At 48.4% G+C, this 20,494-nt stretch overlaps 1 protein-coding gene across 1 annotated transcript in view; it reads left to right on the top strand.

Annotated features, from left to right (window-relative positions):
• LOC129702010 (sodium/hydrogen exchanger 2-like) overlaps positions 1-19,667 on the top strand; it is a 61,852-nt gene extending 42,185 nt beyond the window's left edge. The window contains exons 6-12 of the mRNA XM_055643494.1: positions 2,835-2,924; positions 5,999-6,069; positions 8,987-9,151; positions 12,290-12,392; positions 14,143-14,262; positions 15,513-15,576; positions 18,007-19,667. Of these exons, the coding sequence (XP_055499469.1) occupies positions 2,835-2,924; positions 5,999-6,069; positions 8,987-9,151; positions 12,290-12,392; positions 14,143-14,262; positions 15,513-15,576; positions 18,007-18,350 (957 nt within the window). The 3' untranslated portion in view covers positions 18,351-19,667. The remainder of the gene's footprint in view (positions 1-2,834; positions 2,925-5,998; positions 6,070-8,986; positions 9,152-12,289; positions 12,393-14,142; positions 14,263-15,512; positions 15,577-18,006) is intronic.
• The last annotated feature ends 827 nt before the right edge of the window (positions 19,668-20,494 follow it).

Here is a 20,494-nt window from a genome sequence, read left to right as displayed (position 1 = left end):
TTGTGTTCAGTTGGCCTCTGCAAACACAGAATAATGTCACAGAATAATGTCCCCTGTCCCACTTTGGAAACTTGAACGGAAACCTCTGGAGACTTTGCGCCCCACCCAAGGTTTCCGTGCGGTTCCCGGAGGTTGCAGGTGGTTGCCGGAGGTTGCAGGTAGTGGAAGCAGGTCGGGAGACTGACAAAAACCTCCGGGAACCGCACGGAAACCACACGGAAACCTTGGGTGGGGCGCAAAGTCTCCAGAGGTTTCCGTTCAGGTTTCCTAAGTGGGACAGGGGGCACACATGTGAACGGGCGACCGATGGTCGGCATGGACTCGGTGGGCCGAAGGGCCTGTATCCATGCTGTATCTTGACAACAGTCCTTCATGGTCAGGTCAAGATCCCTGCACTTACAACAACTGGGGATTTGACAATGACCCAAAACTGTCTGTACCAAAACCATTGCTACACACTCATACTGTATCTGAAGATAGACACAAAAAGCTGGAGTAACTCAGCGGGACAGGCAGCATCTCTGGAGAGAAGGGATGGATGACGTTTCGGGTCGAGACTCTTCTTCGGTCTGAAGGGCTTATGTCTAGTGATACGTGTACAAGAATGAATTTCACTAAAACCTCGATACAAGTGACAAATAGCTAAATAGATAAAAATGTTACCATAAAAAATAAAAATCAATCAATCAAAACTTCAATCAATCGGTTTATTTTGCGCATTAATCCTATGAAAAGGCACACGGGCCAATATTGTGAGTGAATGCAAATCAATAGAAATAATAACCATCTACTCACAGCTGGAGTCAGCACTTCACATCTACGGATCAATAAAACGGTTTAAGCAGCTCAAATGAGAACTACACAAATCAGATTCAATAGGATGCTTAGTTGCTCAACATTACATTTGACTGAAGGAAGAAAGCCTTGCATCCTAGCTTAGTTTAGAGATACAGCGTGGAAACAGGCCCTTCGGCCCATCGAGCCCGTGCCGACCAGCGATCCCCGCACATTAGTTTAGTTTAGAGATACAGAGTGGAAACAGGCCCTTCGGCCCACCGAGTCGGCTATCAACCACCTCCCAAGTCCAACACACCAGGGGCAATTTATAGAAGCCAGTTAACGTGCAAATCTGTACGCCTTTGGAGTGTGGGAGGAAACCGGAGCACCCGGAGAAAACCCACGCAGGTCACGGGGAGAACGTACAAACTCCGTACATTCAGCGCCCGTAGTCAGTCTGAAGACCCGAAACGCCACCTGCTTCTTCTCTCCAGAGATGCTGCCTGTCCCGCTGAGTTACTCCAGCATTTTGTGTCTGCCCGTAGTCAGGATTGAACCCGGGTCTCTGGCGCTGTGAGGCAGCAACTCTACCGCTGCGCTACCGTGCCGTATGTCAGAAACGGGATTTGAACTCACGCCTGCTGTTGGAGACCAAAACACCCACTTTGCTGTAGATGTTTTTTTACTCTGTGTGATCCGTTAGGCAGCCACATCTTAAAGGAATGTTTCATTCCAAGTTTCAGGAAAGAAGCAGAGAGGGTGAACGTACGGAAGCTTGGAAGAGCGCACCACCAGACTCAGGAACAGCCTCTTCCCCTCTGTTATCAGGCTTCTGAACTGAATCAGTGTTTAATGTCCATGTTCCTTACACAGAACTTTGGACAGCAAGCTGAACAAAGTCCGTCACTGTACACGTGACAATAATAAACGCACGGTGGCGCAGCGGTAGAGTTGCTGCCTCACAGCGCCAGAGACCCGGGTTCAATCCTGACCACGGGTGCTGACTGTACGGAGTTTGTACGTTCTCCCCGTGACCTGCGTTGGGTTTTCTCCGGGTGCTCCGGTTTCCTCCCACTCTCCAAAGACGTGCAGGTCTGTAGGTTAATTGGCTTTTCGGTAAATTTGTTGATTGTCCCTAGTGTGTGTCGGACAGTGCTAGTGTACGGGGTGATCGCTGCTCGGCGCGGACTCGTGGACTGAACGGCCTGTTTCCACGCTGTGTCTCTATAATGTTCAAAATCTAGACCCATGGATTAGTTAGTGTGCTGCTGATTTACGGGATTTTACCGGGAAACATCCCAGCATGGTTTGGGAACAGCTCCATCCCAGACCGCAAACAATTGCAAAGAATTGTGGACATTGCAGCCCAGACCATCACACAAACCAACCTCCCCCCTTCCATTGACTCCATCTCCACCTCACGCTGCCTCGGCAAGGCCAGCAGCATCATCAAGGACCAGTCGCACCCCGGCCACTCCCTCTTCTCCCCCTCTCCCATCGGGCAAAAGGTACAGAAGTGTGAAAACGCACACCTCCAGATTCAGGGACAGTTTCTTCCCAGCTGTTATCAGGCAACTGAACCATCCTACCACAACCAGTGAGCAGTCCTGAACTACTATCTACCTCATTGGTGACCCTCAGACTATCCTTGATTGGACTTTGCTGGCTTTACCTTGCACTAAACGTTATTCCCTTATCATGTATCTATACACTGTAAATGGATCAATTGTAATCATGTATTGTCTTTCCGCTGACTGGTTAGCACGCAACAAAAAGCTTTTCACTGTACCTCGGTACACGTGACAATAAACTAAACTGAACTGACATGAGGTGAGAATGTGCAGGAAGGAATGCAGATGCTAGTTTAAACCAGAGATAGACACAAAATGTTGGAGTAAGTTGGGCCGAAGGGCCTGTATGACTCTATGAGAGAGAGATAGAGAGATGGAGTAACTCAGCGGGACAGGCAGCATCTCTGGAGAGAAGGAATGGGTGACGTTTCGGGCTGAGACCCTTCTTCAGACTAGACTGATTTCTTCTTTCCTCTGTTGTTCCAGGGTATGACAATTAAACCACTGGTGGAGTTACTGGAGGTGAAGAGAACAAGCCTGGCTCCACCCACTGTCAGCGAGCAGATTCACATCCGGGTAAGTTAAAGCCTGACACAGCCTCTACATGTTCGTGCAATGCTGAACTCTGAGTCCTGAGTTTTAGTTTAGAGGTCCTGCCTTCATCTCAAACAATGTTTGGCAGCACTGTGGCGCAGTGGGTAGAGTTACTGCCTTGCAGAGAATGCAGCGCCAGAGACCTGGGTTCGATCCCCACTACGGGTGCTGTCTGTACGGAGTTTGCACGTTCTCCCCGTGACCTGCGTGGGTTTTCTCTGAGATCTTCGGTTTCCTCCCACAATCCAAAGGCGTGCAGGTTTGTAGGTTAATTGGCTTGGTGTGTATGTAAACATTGCCCCCCAGTGTGTGTGGGATAGTGTTAATGTGCGGGGAACGCTGGTCCTACAATCATTGTCCACATTGACTATCATTGCCCCATAGAGAATGTCATCGTCTTGCCACTGGCCCATCTGAGACACCAACTCGCCACCCGGACTGCAATCCTGACGCATTCGCACACGCACACACATGCACACACGCACACATACACACACAGGCACGCACACGCGCACGCACGCACGCACACGCACACACACGCACGCACACATGCACGCACGCGCACACACATACGCACGCACGCACACACACGCACGCACATGCACACACACACACGCACACATACACTCACACACATGCACACTCACACACGTACACACACACACGTACACACACACACACACACGCATGCACACACGCACACACACACACACGCTCACACACAAACACACTGATAAGCACATACACACTGACTGACACAGACTCACACACTCACTCCCCCACAAACAAACACAAACACACTCACAATCACGCGCACACAGACGCAAACGCACATGGACACACACACACTCGTACACCCACACAAGCACACACACCCACGCACACACATACAGACCTACGCACACACCCACACACACACAGTGAGTCTGCAGCATGGCCTCTTTAATATTTCGTCTTGTTGTTATTTTGAGCGGGGTGCCTGCAGTGGGGAGTGGGGCTGAGACAGAGTTGCCTGCAGTGGGGAGTGAGGCTGAGACAGAGTTGGGGCTGAGACAGAGTTGCGTGCCGTGCGGAGTGAGGCTGAGACAGAGTTGCCTGCAGTGGGGAGTGGGGCTGAGACAGCGTGGGGCTGAGACAGAGTTGCGGGGAGCAGGGCAGCAGTCGGCAATATCTCTCTGCCCACACCACTTTTATCTTTGCTTCCCTCCGCGGTGAATGAGAAATTCCAAAAAACCTAACTCCATCAACTAGGTTGAGGAGCAGAAGCTGCCAATACAGTCATTCTAAATGAATCTTGGCCAACAGCTTTGTACTGCAGCATCTGCTGGTTCACCAGTCTGTACAGAGAGGGCTTCTGCATCAGTAACCATGGAGCATATCATGGGCGAAATTACGCTCTTCAGAAATGACAATAACTTCATAACAAACATCTTATGAGTTTAGAAGGATGAGGGGGAACCTCATTGAAACGTTACCAAATAGTGAAAGGCCTGGATAGAGTGGATGTGGAGTGGATGTTTCCACTAGTGGGAGAGTCTAGGACCAGAGGTCACAGCCTCAGAATAATAGGACGTTCCGTTAGAAAGGAGATGAGGAGGAATTTCTTCAGTCAGAGGGTGGTGAATCTGTGGAATTCATTGCCACTGAAGGCTGTGGAGGCCAAGTCAGTGGATATTTTCAAGGCGGAGATTGACAGATTATTGATTAGTATGGGTGTCAGGAATTATGGGGAGAAGGCAGGAGAATGGGGTTGAGAAGGAAAGATACATCAGCCTTGATGGGCCGAATGGCCTAATTCTGCACATTTAACATGAACTTACAATCAAACTTGCCCACACCGACCAATATGTCCCTTCTACAAGTTCCACCTGCCTGCATTTGGCCCGTATCCCTCCCAACCAGTACTATCCACGTACCTGTTCAAATGTTTCTTAAACATAGCGATAGTCCCTGCCTCAGCTACCTCCTCTGGCAGCTCGTTCCACCCACCCCCCACCCTTTGTGTGAATAAAGTTGCCACTTAGGTTCCTATTAAATCTTAAGGGGTTGGACAGGCTAGATGCAGGAAGATTGCTCCCGATGTTGGGGAAGTCCAGGACAAGGGGTCACAGCTTAAGGATAAGGGGGAAATCCTTTAAAACTGAGATGAGAAGAACTTTTTTTTCACAGAGAGTGGTGAATCTCTGGAACTCTCTGCCGCAGAGGGTAGTCGAGGCCAGTTCATTGGCTATATTTAAGAGGGAGTTAGATGTGGCCCTTGTGGCTAAGGGGATCAGGGGGTATGGAGAGAAGGCAGGTATGGGATACTGAGTTGGATGATCAGCCATGATCATATTGAATGGCGGTGCAGGCTCGAAGGGCCGAATGGCCTACTCCTGCACCTAATTTCTATGTTTTTATGTTTCTATGTTAAATGATTACAATCGATCCATTCACAGTGTATGGATACATGATAAAGGGAATAACGTTTAGTGCAAGGTAAAGCCAGCAAAGCCCGATCAAGGATAGTCTGAGGGTCCCCAATGAGGTAGATAGTAGTTCAGGACTGCTCTCTGGTTGTGGTAGGATGATTCAGTTGCCTGATAACAGCTGGGAAGAAACTGTCCCTGAATCTGGAGGTGTGCGTTTTCACACTTTAATACAAGATAAAGTCCAATAACGTCTGTTCAAAGATAGTCCTAGGGTCTGTGGTAGATGGTAGCTCATGACAAGTGCTGCAACAGGTAAGTGTGGGAAGGAACTGCAGATGCTGGTTTAAACTGAAGATAGACACAAAATGCTGGAGTAACTCAGCGGGACAGGCAGCATCTCTGGAGAGAAGGAATGGGTGACGTTTTGGGTCGGGACACTTCTTCAGACTCATAGAACTATTCAAGGTTCTGAAGAAGGGTCTCGACCCGAAACGTAACCCATTCCTTCTCTCCAGCGATCCTGCCTGTTCCACTGAGTTACTCCAGCATTTTGTGTCTGTCTGCAATAGACAGGGATGCTGATGGGCTGTGAGATGGCCATGATTAATGACTGACAAACTGATTTGTAAACTGTGCTTTCTGCAGTTCCTGGACCATTTGTTGGCGGGGATCGAAGATATCTGCGGACATTGGGGCCAATATTACTGGAAAGACAGGTATAAGATTCTTCAGTCTGCCTTGGTGCTGCCTGTCTCTGTGTGTAACCGGTGGTCTGTGTTGGGCTCGATGAGCGACACAAAACGCTGGAGTAACTCAGCAGGACAGGCAGCATCTCTGAAGAAAAGGAATGGATGACATTTCATAGATGTACCTTCTTCCCGACAGCAGGAATGAAATGAGAGGGTGGCCCGATGCTGGATGGGTTCGATCTCTTGAAAGAATTAGTTCAGTTTAGTGTAGGCCAGACATACATAGAAACATAGAAAATAGGTGCAGGAGTAGGCCATTCGGCCCTTCGAGCCTGCACCGCCATTCGATATGATCATGGCTGATCATCCAATTCAGTATCCCATCCCTGCCTTCTCTCCACACCCCCTGATCCCTCTAGCCAAAGGGCCAATCTAACTCCCTCGTAAATAAAGCCAATGAACTGGCCTCAACTACCTTCTGTGGCAGAGAATTCCACAGATTCACCACTCTCTGTGTAAAAAATGATTTTCTCATCTCGGTCCTAAAAGACTTCCCTCTTATCCTTAAACTGTGACCCCTAGTTCTGGACTTCCCCAACATCGGGAATAATCTTCCTGCATCTAGTCTGTCCAACCCCTTAAGAATATTGTAAGTTTCTATAAGATCCCCCCTCAATCTTCTGAATTCTAGCGAGTACAAGCCGAGTCTATCCAGTCTTTCTTCATATGAAAGTCCTGACATCCCAGGAATCAGTCTGGTGAACCTTCTCTGTACTTCCTCAATGGCAAGAATGTCTTTCCTCAGATTAGGAGACCAAAACTGTATGCAGTACTCCAGGTGTGGTCTCACCAAGACCCTGTACAACTGCAGTAGAACCTCTCGACTTTCCAGTCGAGACCCTGACTCTCAGTCTGAAGAAGGATTTAGACGAAGGAATCCAGAGAGTTGTGAATGTAACATCTCCAAGTTTGCGGGTGACACAAAGCTGGGTGGCAGTGTGAGCTGCGAGGAGGATGCTATGAGGCTGCAGGATGACTTGGATAGGTTGGGTGAGTAGGCAGATGCATGGCAGATGCAGTATAATGTGGATAAATGTGAGGTTATCCACTTTGGTAGCAAGAACAAGAAGGCAGATTATTATCTGAATGGTGTCAGATTAGGAAAAGGGGAGGTGCAACGAGACCTGGGTGTGCTTGTACATCAGTCACTGAAAGTAAGCATGCAGGTACAGCAGGCAGTGAAGAAAGCTAATGGCATGTTGGCCTTCATTGTGAGAGGATTTGAGTTTAGGAGCAAGGAGGTCCTACTGCAGTTGTACAGGGCCCTGGTGAGACCACATCTGGAGTATTGTGTGCAGTTTTGGTCTCCTAATTTGAGGAAGGACATTCTTGCTATTGAGGGAGTGCAGCGTAGGTTCACCAGGTTAATTCCCGGGATGGCGGGACCGACATGATGAAAGAATGGATCGACTGGGCTTGTACTCACTGGAATTTAGAAGGACTAGAGGGGATCTTATGGAAACATATAAAATGCTTAAGGGATTGGACAGGCTAGATGCAGGAAATATGTTCCTGATGTTGGGCGAGTCCAGAACCAGGGGTCACAGTTTACGAATAAGGCGTAGGCCATTTAGGGCTGAGATGAGGAAAAACATTTTTACCCAGAGAGTTGTGAATCTGTGGAATTTCTGCCACAGAAGGCAGTGGAGGCAAATTCACTGCATGTTTTCAAGAGAGATTTGGATATAGCTCTTAGGGCTAACGGAATAAAGGGATTATGGGGAGAAAGCAGCAATGGGGTACTGATTGGGGATGATCAGCCATGATCATATTGAATGGCTGTGCTGGCTCGAAGGGCCGAATGGCCTACTCCTGCACCTATTGTTTATGTTTCTATGACATGAAACGTCACCCATTCCTTCCCTCCAGAGATGCTGCCTGTCCCGTTGCGTTACTCCAGCATTTTGTGTCTATCTTTGGTTTAAACCAGCATCTGCAGTTCCTTCCTACACCTAACTATTGCAGCACTGGTCATGAGCTACTATCGACCTCAGGCCCTAGGACTATCTTTGATCGGACTTTATTGGACTTCATCTTGTATTTAAAATGTTTCTTAAAGATAGTGGTGTCAGGGGATATGGGGAGAAGGCAGGAACGGGGTACTGATTGTGGATGATCAGCCACGATCACAGTGAATGGTTGTGCTGTCTCGAAGGGCCGAATGGCCTCCTCCTGCACCTATTGTGTATTGTCTATTATATTTACGTTATTCCCTTATCATGTACACTGTAAATGGCTCGATTGTAATCATGTATTGTCTTTCCGCTGACTGGTTAGCACGCAACAAAAAGCTTTTCATTGTACCTCGGTACACGTTACAACAAACTAAACTGAACATAGAAACATAGAAACATAGAAAATAGGTGCAGGAGTAGGCCATTCGGCCCTTTGAGCCTGCACCGCCATTCAATATGATCATGGCTGATCATCCAACTCAGTATCCCGTACCTGCCTTCTCTCCATACCCTCTGATCCCCTTAGCCACAAGGGCCACATCTAACTCCCTCTTAAATATAGCCAATGAACTGGCCTCGACTACCCTCTGTGGCAGAGAGTTCCAGAGATTCACCACTCTCTGTGTGAAAAAAGTTTTTCTCATCTCGGTTTTAAAGGATTTCCCCCTTATCCTTAAGCTGTGACCCCTTGTCCTGGACTTCCCCAACATCGGGAACAATCTTCCTGCATCTAGCCTGTCCAACCCCTTAAGAATTTTGTAAGTTTCTATAAGATCCCCCCTCAATCTCCTAAATTCTAGAGAGTATAAACCAAGTCTATCCAGTGAAACTGAACATAAAACACATAAAACTGAAACATAGACCCCTCTGCCCCCCCCCCCCCCCCCCCCCCCCCCCGCGCGCTAAACTCTGTTTCCCATTTCTTGCAGATTTGAAAACTTCAACAACAAATATCTCAACAAGCTATTCATCAGGGAACAGCATCTGTCCAAGTCCAGCATCGTGATGCTGTACCAGAAACTGGAGAAGAAGCATGCCATTGAGCTGGCAGAGACAGGCCAGCTGGCAGGGACAGCATCGACGGCATCTCTACAGTGAGTAGATGGGCAGAGTGGATGTGGGGAGGAGGTGTCCACTAGTGGGAGAGTCTAGGACCAGAGGGCACAGCCTGAGAATGAAAGGACGTTCCTTTAGAAAGGAGATGAGGAGGAATTTCAGGTAGTCCCTGCTCTCTCCCTCCTTCCCTTCCCCTTCCCAGCTCTCCCACAGCCTACAGTCTCCTTTCTTCTTCCCGCGCCCCCCACCCCGCCCACATCAGTCTGAACAAGGGTCTTGACCCGAAACATCGCCTATTCCTTCGCTCCATAGATGCTGCCTCACCCGCTGAGTTTCTCCAGCATTTCTGTCTACCTAGGAATTTCTTTAGTAAAGAGGGTGGTGAATCTGTGGAGGCCAAGTCAATGGGTGTTTTTAAGGCGGAGATTAAAAGATTCTTGATTAGTACGGGTGCCTGGTTTAGTTTTGTTTAGAGATACAGCGCGGAAACAGGCCGTTCGGCCCACCAGGTCCGCGCCGACCAGCGATCCCCGCACGCTAACACTATCCTACACACACTAGGGCTAATTCTTTTACAGTTTAAAGTTTACATTTATACCAAGGCAATTAAGCTACAAACCTGTGCGTCTTTGGAGTGTTGGGGGAGACTGAAGGTCTCGGAGAAAACCCACGCAGGTCACGGGGAGAAGGTACAAACTCCGTACAAACAGCAGCCGCAGTCGGGATCGAACACGGGTCTCCGGCGCTGCATTCGCTGTAAGGCAGCAACTCTACCGCCGTGCCACCAAGATGGGGTTATGGGGAGAAGGCAGGAGATTGGGGTTGAGAGGGAGCGATGGATCAGACAAGATTAAATGGCAGAGTCCACTTGATGCGCCAAAGGGCCTCATCCTGATCTTATACCCCTGTCCCACTTAGGAAACCTGAACGGAAACCTCTGGAGACTTTGCGCCCCGCCCAAGGTTTCCTTGCGGTTCCTGGAGGTTTTTAATTTTTTTAAATAATCGCCGGTACATAGAAGAAGCGGAAACCACTTTTGACCATTAGGGAGACTGACAAAAACCTCCGGAATACCTAGGAATTTCTTTAGTAAGAGGGTGGTGAATCTGTGGGATTCATTGCCACAGACGGCTGTGGAGGCCAAGTCAATGGGTATTTTTAAGGTGACGATATACACATTCTTGATTAGTGCGGGTGTCAGGGGTTATGGGGAGAAGGCAGGAGAATGGGGTTAGGAGGGAGAGATAGATCAGCCATGATTGAATGGTGCGTGGAGTTCAATCAAGGCTGATCGATCTTTCCCTATCAACCCCATTCTCCTGTCTTCTCCCCGTAACCCCGACACCCGTGCTCATTAAGAATACATCTTAATATCTATCCGACCATGGAGCAGTTAGCACGGGATTACCCCACCACGGGTGCCATGTAATCCCGTGCTACCTGCTCTGTGGTCGGATAGTCGGCGACTAAACCTGGGTTTGCCAGGAACGGAAACCTCTGGAGACTTTGCGGGGGGGGGGGGGGGGGGGGGGGGGGGGGGAGGCCTGTGGACCCCCAGCAGGGCCAAGAACAAAAAATTCAAACTCAAACTAAACTCCAGGGAAGCAACAACAACTTTATTCCACTTCAATAATTTAATGCTGCCCTTTCAGATTGAGACTGATGCAGGGTCTAAGCTCATGTCAAACTGATGCCAGCGGAAATTTCAGCTGCTGCATCTGAAGCAATAAACTTCATTTAATCAATTATTAAAGCATTTCCAGGGACAGAGTCTTTTTGTAATCAGATGCAGTGACTCGGCACACAGAACATAAGACTGTAGAGCTGAGGAACAGGCCCTTCGGCCCACTGTGTCTGTGCAAGCATGAGGGCAAGGTGAACTCATCTACTCTGCCTGCACGTGATCCATGTTCCTCCCCATCCTGCATAATACCCGCTGCCTCCAAATTGTGAGATTTAGTTTGGCTTGGTTTAGTTCAGTCTAGTTTATTGTCACGTGTACCGAGGTGCAGTGAAAAGCTTTTCGTTGCGTGCTAACCAGTCAGCGGAAAGACAACACATGATTACAATCAAACTGCCCACGGTACAAACTGCCTATGATTAAGGATACAATATTCAGTGCAAGATAAGATTAAGTTTGATTAAGTTCCTAATGCCCCTGTCCCACTTAGGAAACCCTGAACGGAAACCTCTGGAGACTTTGCGCCCCACCCAAGGTCTCCGTTCGGTTCCCGGAGGTTTCCGTGAGGTTACCGGAGGTTTTTGTCAGTCTCCCTAATGGTCGAAAGTGGTTTCCGCTTCTTCTATGTTCCGGCGATTATTTAAAAAAATTAAAAACCTCCGGGAACCGCACGGAAACCTTGGGTGGGGCGCAAAGTCTCCAGAGGTTTCCGTTCAGGTTTCCTAAGTGGGACAGGGGCATATGTGATAGGATCAGGATGAGGCCATTTGGCGCATCACGTGGACTCTGCCATTTAATCTTGTCTGATCCATTGCTCCCTCTCAACCCCAATCTCCTGCCTTCTCCCCATAACCCCATCTTGGTGGCACAGCGGGAGAGTTGCTGCCTTACAGCGAATGCAGCGCCGGAGACCCGTGTTCGATCCCGACTGCGGCTGCTGTTTGTACGGAGTTTGTACCTTCTCCCCTTGACCTGCGTGGGTTTTCTCCGAGATCTTCAGTTTCCCCCCACACTCCAAAGATGTACAGGTTTGTAGCTTAATTGGCTTGGTATAAATGTAAAAAGATTCGCCCTAGTGTGTGTAGGATAGTGTTAGTGCGCGGGGATCGCTGGTCGGCGCAGATCTGGTGGGCAGTACGGCCTGTTTCCGCGCTGTATCTCTAAACAAAACTAAACTAGGCACCCGTACTAATCAAGAATCTTTTAATCTCCGCCTTAAAAATACCCATTGGCTTGGTCTCCACAGCTGTCTGTGGCAATGAATTCCACAGATTCACTACCCTCTGGCTAAAGAAATCCCTCCTCATCTCCTTTCTAAAGGTTGGTCCTTTTATTCTGAGGCTGTGGCCTCTAGTCCTGGACTCTCCCACCAGTGGAAACATCCTCTCCACATCCGCTCCATCCAGGCCTTTCACAATTTGATAAGTTTCTATGAGGTGCCCCCTCATCCTTCTATCCATGAGAGTGAATCTTGTTTTTAATCTTCTCCACACAGGAATGAGAAAGCCGCAGAAGTCACCAAACGGCCAGTGTCACCAGAACAGCTCGATAATATCCAGGAGCTCTTGTTAAGAAATCTCTATCGAATTCGGCAAACGGTACGAATTTATTGGTTGTGTGTGTGGGTGAACGGGTGATCGATGCGCTGAAGGGCCTGTCTCCGGAGGGGCTGTAACTCTAATCTCCAATGTTGGTGTGATGATCAGCCATGATCACATTGAATGGCGGTGCTGGCTCGAAGGGCCGAATGGCCTACTCCTGCACCCATTGTTTATTGTCTATTGACCCGGGTTCGATCCCGACCGCGGCTGCTGTCTGTACGGAGTTTGCACGTTCTCCCCGTGACCTGCGTGGGTTTTCTCCGAGATCTTCGATTTCCTCCCACACTCCAAAGATGTACAGATTTGGTAAAATGTAAAAATTGTCAATAGACAATAGGTACAGGAGTAGGCCATTCGGCCCTTTGAGCCAGCACTGCCATTCAATGTGATCATGGCTGATCATCCCCAACCAGTACCCCGTTCCTGCCTTCTCCCCATACCCCCTGACTCCGCTATGCCCCTAACAGTGTAGGATAGTGTTAATGTACGGGGATCGCTGGTTGTTGCGGACCCGTTGGGCCGAAGGGCCTGTTTCCGCGCTGTATCTCTAAACTAAACTAAACTGAACCAAACTCAAGAGGAAGATGTAATTACAGTGCATGTTCTCGCTGTGACTGCTTGGGTTTGCTTTAGGGTGAGGGGACAAAATTTTTCACTTAGGGGGTGGTGGGGCTATGGGAGGTATGTGTTGAAAGGAACGGCAGATGCTGGCTTATACCAAAGATAGACACAAAGTGCCGGAGTAACTAAACGGGTCAGGCAGCATCTCTGGAGAAAACGGATGTGTGACACATCTCAGGTCAAAACCCCTTCTTCAGACTCCTAGTCTAAAGAATGGTCCCAACCCAAAACATCACCTATCCATGTTCTCCCGGGATGCTGCCTGACCCGCTGAGTTACTCCAGCACTTTGCTGGCCACCACAGCCAGCCATAAAAACAGTTTTTATCCAAGAGTAGTTGCTCTACTCAACAGCCAAAAATCTGTAGCCTCCCTTTGATCTGGTATTTTGTTCGTCCACATGCTTGATCAATGGTGTTTTATCGTGAATGTTTTATTATTAATATTTAGTGTTTTCTCAGCCATTCGTAACTGTCACTGTATGTCATGTTGTTACCTGTGAGCGGAGCACCAAGGCAAATTCCTTGTATGTGAATAGTTGGCCAATAAACTTGCTTACTTACTAATGTGCATCTTTTGCCAAGGGAGGTAGTCGAGGCAGCTACCACAACAGCATATAAATGTCTGCACCTCATATTCCGTTTGGGGAGTCTGCATCCCGGGGGCATGAACATCGAATTCTCCCAATTTTGTTAGTCCTTGCTGTCTCCTCCCCTTCCTCAGTCCCCCTGCTGTCTCCTCCCATCCCCCAGCCTTCGGGCTCCTCCTCCTTTTCCCTTTCTTGTCCCCGCCCACCCCCGCCCCCAATCAGTCTGAAGAAGGGTTTCAGCCCGAAACGTTGCCTATTTCCTTCGCTCCATAGATGCTGCTGCACCCCGCTGAGTTTCTCCAGATTTTTTCTGTAACGTTCGATTCTCCAGCATCTGCAGTTCCCTCTTAAACACAGCATATAAATGTCACCTGGACAGGTACATGGATAGGAACAAGGCTCAGAGTGATATGGAACAAACGTGGGCAGGTGTGGGACTGGGGTAGATGGGGCATCTTGGTGGGGCCGAAGGGCCTGTTTCCGTGCCGTGTGACTAAGACCTCAGCATTGCCATAATCTGTTGCTCCCCTTTACACAGATGCCGTCCTACAACAGGCACACCTTGCCGCAGGGGAAAAGCACCAACCAGGCCAAGGAGATCTTCCTGCGGCGACAGGAGAGTTTGCTGAAAGATGACGTCTCTCTGAATTCCGTAAAGGTAATTGGACGGGCCCTATCATCACCGCTCAACGGGGCTCTGACAGAAGACGTTATTGTGGGCAGTTTTGGGCACCATAGCTGAGGAAGGATGTGCTGGTGCTGGAGAGGGCCCAGAGGATGATCCCGGGATTGAGTGGGTTAACATATGATGAGCGATTGAGGGCGCTGGGCCTGTAGTCGCTGGGGTTCTTGGTTCTTGGTTCCTTGGTCCTCCAAAATATTCCAAATGGAATTTAAACTGGAGGTGGTGAAGGGAGGGCTTAAGCCAGAAAGGGTTTTTGGGAAGAAAGAGCTACTTTAAATTTAGTTGTATCTGGTTGGGTAATTATAGTAGGGTAAAGACTATTCCATACTTTAATTGTGCGGGGGAAGAACAAATTGCTGTACACATCTGTCTTGGTAGCTGGGATCCCAAATTGGATCGAATACCCTCGTCTGCTCCTAATTGGTTTTGGTTTGGTGTAGGTCTTGTAGTCTATGTCGAGCTGACCATTTAACATTTTGTAAAAACAGGTCAAACGGTGAGTTTCACGTCTGTCATGGAGAGGGTTCCACCCCCCGAAGAACTCAGAAGTTTGGTGACACTCGCTTCTCTCTCATAGTTTAGAAGGATGAGTGGGGGGCTCATTGAAACTTCACGAATAGTGAATGGCCTGGGTAGAGTGGATGTGGACAGGATGTTTCCACCAGTGGGAGAGTCTAGAACCAGAGAGCGTAGCCTCAGAATAAAAGGGACAAACCTGTAGAAAGTAGATGAGAAGGGATGTCTTTAGTCAGAGGGTGGTGAATCTGTGGAATTCATTGCCCCAGATGCTGTGGAGGCCAAGTCAATGGATATTTTAAAGGCAGAGATAGATAGATTATTGATTAGTACGGATGTCAGAGGTTATGGGGAGAAGGCAGGAGAATGGGATTAGGAGGGAGAGATAGTTCAGCCATGATTGAATGGCGGAGTATACTTGATGGGCCAAATGGCCTAATTTTGCTCCTATCACCTTTGAACTTATTTATTTGTGCACAGCGATGCTGCCTCACCCGCTAGTTTCTCCAGCATTTTTACTTACCGTAGAGAATCATCTGATCTGTTTTGGATAGCAAACAAATCGCAGCTTTTCACTGTACCTCGGTACACGTGGCAACCATAAACACAGACTGCTGCTGATAATTAATAATTAATAATTGATGACAGAGGCGGGAGGCAAAGCAACTTTTGTATATTAATTGCTCTTTTATTTCCTTCCACCACAGAGGAGATCGGTTTGTTTAGCCGATGAGTCACAAAAGAAAGGCAAACTGGCCCGGTCCCTCACAGGTAAAGAACATCAACAACTCCGCCAAAAACACAGGGATAGAAACATAGAAACATAGAAATTAGGTGCAGGAGTAGGCCATTCGGCCCTTCGAGCCTGCACCGCCATTCAATATGATCATGGCTCCCGTACCTGCCTTCTCTCCATACCCCCTGATCCCCTTAGCCACAAGGGCCACATCTAACTCCCTCTTAAATATAGCCAATTAACTGGCCTCAACTACCTTCCGTGGCAGAGAGTTCCAGAGATTCACCACTCTCTGTGTGAAAAACATTTCTTCTCATCTCGGTTTTAAAGGATTTCCCCCTTATCCTTAAGCTGTGACCCCTTGTCCTGGACTTCCCCAACATCGGGAATAATCTTCCTGCATCTAGCCTGTCCAACCCCTTAAGAATTTTGAAAGTTTCTTTAAGATCCCCTCTCAATCTCCTAAATTCTAGAGAGTATCACTCTCTAGAGAATCACTCCCTTCATCTATTTCCATAACCCAATGGCCGTATCATGCCCAGAATAAGCCTTCGAAGAACACACAAGTCACCACCCACGACAAAATGGCCCAACTTCGGCCCAACTCGCCCAACACCGGCCAACACGTCCCAGCTACACTAGTCCCACCAGCCCACCTTTGGCCCATATCCCTTCAAACCTGTCCTATATCCATGTACCCGTCTAAATGTTTCTGAAACATTATTGCGATAGTCCCAGCCTCAACCACCTCCTCTGGCAGCTCGTTCCGTACACCCACCACCCTCTGTGTGAAAAGGTCACCCCTCAGATTCCTATTAAATCTTTTCCCCTTCACCTTAAACCTATGTCCTCTGGTCCTCTATTCCCCTACTCCGGGCAAGAGATTCTGCCCGATCAATTCCTCTCATGCTTTCATACATAAAAGTTGTCCTCATGGAATTGAAGCACAGGCCCACCACCACTAGTGTCCGATGGCTACTTTAATCCGGAAAACTGTAACACCCAGATTCAGGAACAGTTTCTTCCCTGCAGCCATCAGGCTATTAAACACTACAACCTCCAAACTGGCTCTGAACTACATAGACTATTATTGGTATCATTGCACTGTTATTGTTTGTTTTTTATGTGTGCGTGTCTATGTGGATATACAGTGCCCTCCATCATGTTTGGGACAAGACAGGAAGCAGCATGTGAGGCTGGGAAAGCACATCTCGGACCCACAGACCCACAGCATAGGAGCACCGCAAGGCTGCGTACTCTCCCCTCTCCTCGACTCTCTCTACACCAACGACTGCACCTCCACAGACACCTCTGTCAAGCTTCTCAAGTTTGCTGATGACACAGATTCCTATTAAATCTTTTCCCCTTCACCTTAAACCTATGTCCTCTGGTCCTCTATTCCCTGGACTGATCCAGGGTGAGCAGTTTTTACACAGTCTCCCCATTTCAGGGCACCATGATGTTTGGGACACAGCAATGTCATGTAAATGAAAGTTCTACATGGTGAAACGAAACCATATAGAAATGGCCTTTATTACAATCTGACAATGTTCACTTTAACCACATGTGATTTTTTTCTATTACAAATCTCATATTGTGGAGTACATAGGCAAATAAATAAATGATGGGTCTTTGTCCCAAACATTATGGAGGGCTATACATATTAACATAAAAAAATAGGTGCAGGATGAGGGTTCAATCCTGACTACGGGTGCTGTCTGTACGGAGTGTGCACGTTCTCCCTGTGACCCACGTGGGTTTTCTCCGAGATCTTCGGTTTCCTCCCACTCTCCAAAGACGTGCTGGTTTGTAGGTTAATTGGCTTGGTAAATGTAAAAAATGATCCCTAATGTGTGTAGGATAGTGTTAATGTGCGGGGATCGCTGGTCGGCACGGACCCGGTGGGCCGAATGGCCTGTTTCCGCACTGTATCTCTAACCTAAGCTATAATCCACATCTTCTCATTTGCTCTACATCTTTTACTTGAGTTTGCCTTGATTATATTTATATGTAGTATTATAGAAACAGGTGCAGGAGTAGGCCATTCGGCCCTTTTGAGCCAGCACTGCCATTCAATATTTTCAGTTTCGGCCCGAAACGTTGCCTATTTCCTTTGCTCCATAGATGCTGCTGCACCCGCTGAGTTTCTCCAGCTTTTTTGTGTACCTTCGATTCTCCAGCATGTGCAGTTCCTTCTTATCCCACCATATTATGTTAATATGCCTATCTCACCAGGGACTAACTCTACAGAACGTTTTTCCTTCTATTATTTATTGTGTAAAAGAATATGTGTGTTATGATTGTGTTTATAATTTGTTTGGTTGTTTTGTTGTTTGTCTTTTTGCACAAAAGTCCGCGAGCATTGCCACTTTCATTTCACTGCACATCTCATATGTGTATGTGACAAATAAACTTGACTTGACTTGACTTGACTTAAACAATGTCTTTGTGTCTCTTTTGTGCAGTTGGTGGATACAGAGGCGATGAAAACCATCCCGAGATAGAATGTCCGAGTTTGCCCAAGTCCATTTCAGTCACGCCGCAGCAGCCCAGCACAGCAGAGTGGATCAACGAGGAAGAGCCGGAAAACCTGCAAACGCCGGATGAAAACGGGATCAAGCTGAAGTGGAGGGATGAGAATGAAACTGTGGCGGAAAGCCGGAGGTCTGGGCTCAAGTTGAAGCTCCAGTTCGCTTCTCCGGATGCAATTGGAAACGGGTCGCCGCGGGATGGGACGGACAACCTCGCTCCGCTGAGCAGGCAGTTTTCCCAGCAGGTCCACGACGGAGGAACCGCGCAGAGCGAATGAAAGGGAAGGTAGCCTTGAGTCACCATGACACGAGTTGTTTTACCCTCAACGTTAAAATGGAAGGGAGCAAATTAATTCAAGGGTAGACATGAGACAATTTACGTCCAACCTGTCCCACTTGGCGTTTTATTCGGCCACTGTCGGCGTCAATAGACAATAGACAATAGGTGCAGGAGTAGAGGCCATTCGGCCCTTCGAGCCAGCACCGCCATTCAATATGATCATGGCTGATCATCCCCAATCAGTACCCCGTTCCTGCCTTCCCCCCATATCCCCCTGACTCCCCTGCCATTTTTAAGAGCCCTATCTAGCTCTCTCTTGAAAGCATCCAGAGAACCTGCCTCCACCGCCCTCCGAGGCAGAGAATTCCACATTCACCACTCTCTGTGAGAAAAAGTGTTTCTGTTCTAAATGGCTTACTCCTTATTCTTAAACTGTGGCCCCTGGTTCTGGACTCCCCCAACATCGGGAACATGTTTCCTGCCTCTAGCGTGCCCAAGCCCTTAACAATCTTATATGTTTCTTACATGTCTTATCAGTGTCGCCAGGAAATTGTGAACATTTCAAAATCCAGCGGCAACAAAAAAAATGTTGCGACACTTGAAAAAACGGCGCACGTCAATATACGTCGTCACGCGGCGTATTTTTCGGTGACCTGATACGTCACAGTCGGTGATGCCGGCAGTTGCCGAAAAAAATCGCCAAGTGGGACAGGCCCTTTAATCGTGCACCAGAAAACGGCCGTTTTTCCACAAGGGAGTTTGCAGCCTCACACTGCACTGTCGGCAATAAATGAACCGGTCTCTCGCTCCAGAGATCGACGCAAAAAGCTGGAGTAACTCAGCGGGGCAGGCGGCATCTCTGGAGGGAAGGAATGGGCGACGTTTCGGGTCGAGACCCTTCCTCAGACCCGAAACGTCGCCCATTCCTTCTCTCCGGATCATGGCTGCGAATCAGTACCCCATTCCTGCTTTCTCCCCGCCTCCCTTGATTCCGTTACCCCTCTGAACTATCTAAGAAGGGTCTCGACCCGAAACGTCACCCCCCATTCCTTCTCTCCAGAGATGCTGCCTGTCCCGCTGAGTTACTCCGGCACTTTGTGGCGATCTTCGGTTTGAAAACAGCATCTGCAGTTCCTACCCACACTGTCTCCCCTTCCATCTAGACTACCAGGCAGCATCAGCTTGGCACATGGAATCTCATACTGAATGAAACCCATTCTCTTGATACAACCACTGCAATAATCTAACCCGGATCGCCACAACAAACCTAACAGTACCTTGCTCCTCAGGGCTTCCTGCACCAGGAGGAGGGGGGGGGGGGGGGGGGGGGGGGGGGGGGGGGGGTGGGGGGGAAGGACATTGCATGACTCTATTCACCAAGAAACTCCACAACAGTGAAGTTTGGTAGATGGGGTGGAGAATACGGCATAAGAGGTCATTGTCTTCATTGGTCAGGACCTAGAATATCTGAAGATGGGTCCCGACCTGAAACGTCGCCTATCCATGTTCTCCAGAGATGCTACCTTCACCCGCTGAGTTACTCCAGCACTTTGTGTCTTTTTTTTTGTAAACCAGCACCTGCAGTTCCATATTCCTACAAACAAAGGGAGAGATTGCATCTAGCCACATTAAAACCATGAGCGTAGTAAATATAGAAACATAGAAATTAGGTGCAGGAGTAGAGGCCATTCGGCTTCTTCGAGCCTGCACCGCCATTCAATATGATCATGGCTGATCATCCAACTCAGTATCCCGTACCTGCCTTCTCTCCATACCCTCTGATCCCTTAGCCACAAGGGCCACATCTAACTCCCTCTTAAATATAGCCAATGAACTGTGGCCTCAACTACCCTCTGTGGCAGAGAGTTCCAGAGATTCACCACTCTCTGTGTGAAAAAAGTTCTCCTCATCTCGGTTTTAAAGGATTTTAAAGGTTTAAAGGATATGCTGTACAAATAGTCGCTGATAACATATCTGAGGCTGCTTCACACTTTATGGAGCAATTTAATCAATGTGATTACAAATGGATTCACTCACCCAGATGTATAAGAAGTCTCTGCACCTATCGATCGACATTTTCCCACCGATTTTTCAATTCCTACAGGGAGGTTATCAGTTCCAAAACAGTCTAGCGAACTGGCC

Source organism: Leucoraja erinacea, chromosome 12 (assembly GCF_028641065.1).
Source record: "Leucoraja erinacea ecotype New England chromosome 12, Leri_hhj_1, whole genome shotgun sequence".
In the NCBI taxonomy this organism is placed as follows: domain Eukaryota; kingdom Metazoa; phylum Chordata; class Chondrichthyes; order Rajiformes; family Rajidae; genus Leucoraja; species Leucoraja erinaceus.
This window is presented reverse-complemented; position numbering and strand designations above follow the sequence as displayed.